Source organism: Guyanagaster necrorhizus (genome assembly GCF_019112545.1).
Source record: "Guyanagaster necrorhizus MCA 3950 unplaced genomic scaffold BT62scaffold_127, whole genome shotgun sequence".
NCBI classification, from domain to species: Eukaryota; Fungi; Basidiomycota; class Agaricomycetes; order Agaricales; family Physalacriaceae; genus Guyanagaster; species Guyanagaster necrorhizus.
In genome coordinates this window covers 1-4,989 of record NW_025065006.1, presented here as the reverse complement: position 1 = coordinate 4,989, position 4,989 = coordinate 1, and the positions used below count along the sequence as shown (strand labels likewise).

Sequence of the window (4,989 nt, the reverse complement as noted above, 5' to 3'; positions counted from 1 at the left end):
CCTTCCAATCCCTCCTCATCAAGGGAGCCCATTCCCGCCCCCAAGGCACCTCAAGCGTCATCAACATCAGCAGCATTGCGGCAAGACTCAACACACCTGGGCCCGGAGCATGTGTACGTTGTCCTGATATTCGTATATAAAGCCGCATCGAACTGAGTTGATCAGATGGCTTATGGTGTGACGAAAGCAGCATTGGACAAACTCACGCTCGTTCTCGGGACGAGTTTTGCTGGGAGGGGTATCCCGATTCGGGTGAACGCGTTGCAGCCTGGCGCGTTTGCGTCGCAGCTGATAGGTCCTGATATTTTGGAGATTATCAAGACGAAGCCTGCACCTGGTGCTGTGGCGCCGATACCCGCCAGGAGGCATGGGTCGTGAGTACGCTCGGTATTTGGATGAGATCGGTTGTTGAAACGAGTTTTGTAGTGATGCAGAGATTGGGATGACGGCGATCTACCTGGCAGTATCGGATTATACGAACGGGGCGGTTTTGTGTGTTGATGGCGGAACATCGCTGGTAAACCCTTGATTGCTTTGTTGTTTGACGTAGACTGTCTATGGGATTAAAATTTCCCCCCTTGGCGTTACCGACCTAACGATATCATGGTGTTCCCGTCTAAAGACGGACTTGGTTTTGATAACCCCCGAACAGTATGATTTCAACCAGGCAGAACATACGAGATGTTCTGTGGAAGGCAGACCAAAGGAACTCGTCCAATTTGCAGGTCTTGTAGAACCATCGAAGATATCTCTAATCCATAGATGGAGAGAAAGAATGGTGATTACAAGTGGGTAACAATGATAACAGACCCTTTCATATCGGTTATAATCGCTACTGAGGCCCGACATATGAAGTGTTCGAGCTTGCCTTATTTTCCTTTCACCTGGTTTCCTACTTCTAATTAATGACTGGTTCTGTAGCTTGGCTCGGTGGAAATAGAAATAATATTCAGGGATTCACCAGCGACAATCCACCATCAAGGTCCGAAATCGCCCCGTTCGTATAATCCGACACTGCTAGATAGATCGCCGCCATCGCCATCTCCGCATCACTAGTGCCAATCAGCATTTATTCCACGGCACTGCGACTGAGCATACTCACGTCCCAAGTCTCCTCGCAGGTACCGGCGCCACGAACCCAGGTGGCGGCTTCGTCTTAATCGTCTCAATAAACTCAGCACTGGTCAGCTCATTCGCAAATGCACCTGGCGATAGCACGTTCACCCGGATGGGGACGCCCCGCTGGGCAAAACTCGTCCCCAGAACGAGCGTCAGCTTCTCCAACGCTGCTTTCGTCGCACCATATCCCATCTACCATGGTCATGTTAGCTTCCGAATCAAGCTTGGAGGGAACAGCAGGGTACATACACAAACCATGTGCGGGGTTGTGTTTAACTTTGCGAGTGCGCTACCGATATTGATGATGCTTGAGGTGCCTTGTGGACGGGAATGCGCTCCTTTGACGAGGAGGGATTGGAAGGCGCGTACGACGAAGAACGGCGCGATCGTGTTGAGGGCGAAAATATCTGTCCAGTTCTGTATTGTCTCGAGTTCGAAAGGGTCCGTTGCGACCGACCTCTTTGCGACAAAGTCAGGATCCCGAACGGGGGAGGCGAACCCGGCGCTAGTGCCAAAAGGTTAGCGTAATGGAGGGGGTCCCAGCGATTATCGACGAACTTGTTGACGAGGACATCGAGCTTGCCGTCGGTTCCTTCGATATGCTTTACGCCGGCCTTGACGTGTTCTTCGTCTGTCACGTCCATCCGGAGTCTGTAGGCACGTCATTTCATGCGGTGCTTAACTGGAAGACGGGGGACAATGCTTACGGGACAATAGATCCGGGGACGCCTGTAACAGACGCAGCTGCTTTCTCCAACACGTCCAGCCTTCGGCCAGCGATGTATACCTTGGCTCCATTTGCAGCAAAGGCTTTAGCGATGATAAATCCTCTATCGAAAGGTCAACTACGAGCCGTAAGGAAGAATACTGACCCTTACATCCCCGTGCCCCCGCCTGTAACGAGACCCACTCGTCCAGATAGTGACATTACCGTAGCCATGCTGAGATCTGCCATGCCGAGGGTCTCGAATGGCCTTCAGTCGTGAGCCCTTTTATTAGAAGTTGCACCACTTATTCAGCACAACTGAATAAGCGGTTTATCGCCCATCCGACGCCGTTCATCTTTTCCGACAAACCGTCAGCATCATGACCTAAATTGAGGCCACTCTTATTCTGGAAGCTCGTCATGTGAAGAAAGGATTTCTTGTGCGTGTGTGTTTTTTTTTTTCGATGGCCTTGAAAGAGTTAAAGCGTTGAGAAAACCGGTATAGAAAGAGAAGATTCGGAATTCCTTAGTAGCTGAGTAAGTAACACATCAATTCTATAGCAGTTCGCATACTTTGTGTTTATCATTTTCAGTGCTTCATCCCAATGAAACAGTATAATCCCAGGGACCCTGAGTACGTAACGACTTGCCGGAAGGGTAGGTGGGCCAAGGAAGACGAACAATAGACAGTCGAGCTCATAGCGTAAGATGGCCACCTTCGCCCTCTATCGGTGCCGGGTAAACTGTGAGCAGTTTCGACATGTATATGTGTGCATCGTCGCGCTATTTTCGTTCTCGTCCTCATTTCTAGGCTCCACTTCTACGCTGGAATTGATAGATGAGAATAGAACTCCTTTGAAGCCAAAAACATTGGTTGGTTGAAGCAAAATGATATTCATGTTGCCGTATCTTTATAAACCTTTTTCGAAAAAAGCTTCTTGTCTTCGTCAGTGGCCTGAGCACTCACTATCTCTGATAGCGATTTCAACGGCATTGATTTGGAGGGCTAGCAAGGATTGGACATCCAGATGGCCGCAGTATACGAATCGGAGCGGTTACAGCGTCGGAGTTTCAAATACAACTTGAAGCGCCACCATATACCTTTCTTCAAGCAAGCAGCAATGTCCCAACCCAGCAACACAATATTACTTCCCTGCGAAACGACGGTCCACCTACTCCTCGAAATATTCGAAGCTTGCAAAATAATCGAGGATATCGAGCGTCAGCTAGTAGAATTCGCCACGACCTCTGAACTTGTCATGACCCTGGAATTGGCCCAAAACGCAATATCACAGTGCAAGGACTATCGACTGAAGGAATCTCTTCTTCGTAAACTAGCGGCAGAAATCGTGGACATCAAGGTTGCAGTGCGTAATAGATCTGGTGAAGACTGTGGTACGTTCCACAGGTCGCTTCGTAGATGCCTAGCATATTTATTTCATTCCAGATGTGTACAGGATTCTGGTCCTGCAAGAAAGGATTGTCGTTTATCGGTGATTATTCTCCTCGCTGTATTGCCTTGACGCATCAACGTTTTCGTTGAACTAGGCTCAGGAACATGAAGATCATTCGCCTGCTCTTGTTCAGATATTTCTGGCTCGTGATACTCTCTTCGTATCTCCTGTGGTTTCTGTCTTGGGTCAAATATCTAGCTTGACTGTCGGTACATTTTCAGCGAAATATCGCAGATGCTCGTCGTTTGACCATAATTACAGTGTTTTCGTGGCTGTATTACACCATTCTCTGTATACCTCTTCTGATAGGATCTCATATCTGCTGTTGTCAATGTAAATCTGGAAAATATTCTGTACATGAAGTTCATCGGCAAACCCATCGTCTTCTTGGAAAAATTTCTCCGGTCGGTCAAAGGGGCAAAAACTGCGAACGTCCGTGCGTCATGCGTGACTACTGGACAAATGAGGCTCTACATCAATCAAGGATTGACCAACGATAATCCTCCATCCAGGTTCAAAACCGCTCCGTTTGTAAAGTCCGACACGGCCAAGTAGATCGCCGTCATCCCCATCTCCGCCTCACTAGAAACTCAAAATCAGTATTCAATCTGATCCAAACAATGAACATACTCACGTCCCCGACCTCTTCGCAGGAACCGGTGCGACCAATCCAGGTAGAGTGTTATTCTTGATCATCTCCAACTGCTCATGAGTAGCCATCTCAGATAAAAACGGACCAGGAGCCAGCACGTTCACCCTAATCGGGATACTCCTCCCAGCAAAACTCGTTGCCAGAACAAGCGTGAGCTTGTCCAAAGCAGCTTTTGTTACATTGTATGCTGCCTAAAAAATCAAGGTTAGCTTACACAAACTCAAAGGGATGGCATGGCACATACGGATGTGGCGGGGCTCAGCCCGTTCAGCTTTGCCGCCACGCTACTGATGTTGATGACGCTGGATGTGCCTTGGGCACGGGACTGCGCCCCTTTGACGAGGAGAGATTGGAAGGCGCGTACGACGAAGAATGCGGCGATCGTGTTTAGTGCGAAGATGTCCTCCCAGTTCTGTACCGTCTCGGGCTCGAAAGGATCCCGAGTCTCTGCGGCATATTTCTTCGCAGCGAAGTCTGGGTCCCTTCGTGACCCAGCAATTCCGGAACTGCGTAGATATTAATTAGTGCATGGACGAGGAACCAAGGCTGTGATAGACGGACTTGTTGACGAGGATATCGAGCTTCCCGTCGATTCCTTCGATGTATTTTGCACCGGCCTTGACGCTTTCTTCATCGGTGACATCCATCCGGAAACTATAGGCGTATCAGGGACGAATGCAATTGGAAGGAGCAGCTGCATACGGGACAATGGATCCTGGAACGCCCGTAACAGAAGCCGCGGCTTTCTTAAGCACGTCCAGCCTTCGGCCAGTGATATATACTTTTGCCCCGTTCGCAGCAAAGGCTTTCGCAATCATGAATCCTCTGTCAGAGAGTCAACCGTGAGCCATAACCGAGAATTAGAGAACATGCATTCCTGTCCCTCCACCTGTAACGAGGCCTACTCGTCCCGACAGCGACATCATTGTAGTCACATTGAGATCCGTCATGGTTGTGAAATGTTGAGTACTTTCTGGAATCCATGCTTTTATTCCAGTGTTACCGCCTAGATGACATGAATTCAGCTCTTATTCAGCGAGACCATACCCCGGTGTGTA

The 4,989-nt window shown here is 49.1% G+C and overlaps 4 protein-coding genes across 4 annotated transcripts; 2 read left to right on the top strand and 2 right to left on the bottom strand.

The window, feature by feature from the left end:
* BT62DRAFT_135790 (uncharacterized protein) lies at positions 1-542 on the top strand. Its single transcript, XM_043179814.1, has 3 exons — positions 1-113; positions 166-374; positions 427-542. Exons 2-3 carry the CDS (start codon positions 166-168, stop codon positions 527-529), a joined length of 312 nt encoding a protein of 103 aa, XP_043032570.1. The 5' UTR covers positions 1-113; the 3' UTR covers positions 530-542.
* A 407-nt stretch (positions 543-949) lies between these two features.
* BT62DRAFT_1022772 (NAD(P)-binding protein) lies at positions 950-2,094 on the bottom strand (the record flags this gene model as incomplete). The annotated part of the gene is made up of 6 exons (XM_043178278.1): positions 1,998-2,094; positions 1,827-1,949; positions 1,678-1,770; positions 1,375-1,624; positions 1,103-1,311; positions 950-1,052 (listed from the first exon to the last, which is right to left on the bottom strand). The coding sequence occupies exons 1-6, from the start codon at positions 2,072-2,074 to the stop codon at positions 950-952; spliced, it is 855 nt and encodes a 284-aa protein (XP_043032569.1). The 5' UTR covers positions 2,075-2,094.
* Positions 2,095-2,911: 817 nt separating this feature from the next.
* BT62DRAFT_939305 (uncharacterized protein) lies at positions 2,912-3,640 on the top strand. The gene is made up of 2 exons (XM_043187707.1): positions 2,912-3,220; positions 3,273-3,640. Exons 1-2 carry the CDS (start codon positions 2,947-2,949, stop codon positions 3,320-3,322), a joined length of 324 nt encoding a protein of 107 aa, XP_043032568.1. The 5' UTR covers positions 2,912-2,946; the 3' UTR covers positions 3,323-3,640.
* Positions 3,521-4,937, bottom strand: BT62DRAFT_939303 (NAD-binding protein). Its single transcript, XM_043187706.1, has 6 exons — positions 4,805-4,937; positions 4,634-4,756; positions 4,493-4,585; positions 4,176-4,437; positions 3,914-4,122; positions 3,521-3,861 (listed from the first exon to the last, which is right to left on the bottom strand). The coding sequence occupies exons 3-6, from the start codon at positions 4,576-4,578 to the stop codon at positions 3,759-3,761; spliced, it is 660 nt and encodes a 219-aa protein (XP_043032567.1). The 5' UTR covers positions 4,579-4,585; positions 4,634-4,756; positions 4,805-4,937; the 3' UTR covers positions 3,521-3,758.
* Between the last annotated feature and the right edge of the window lie 52 nt (positions 4,938-4,989).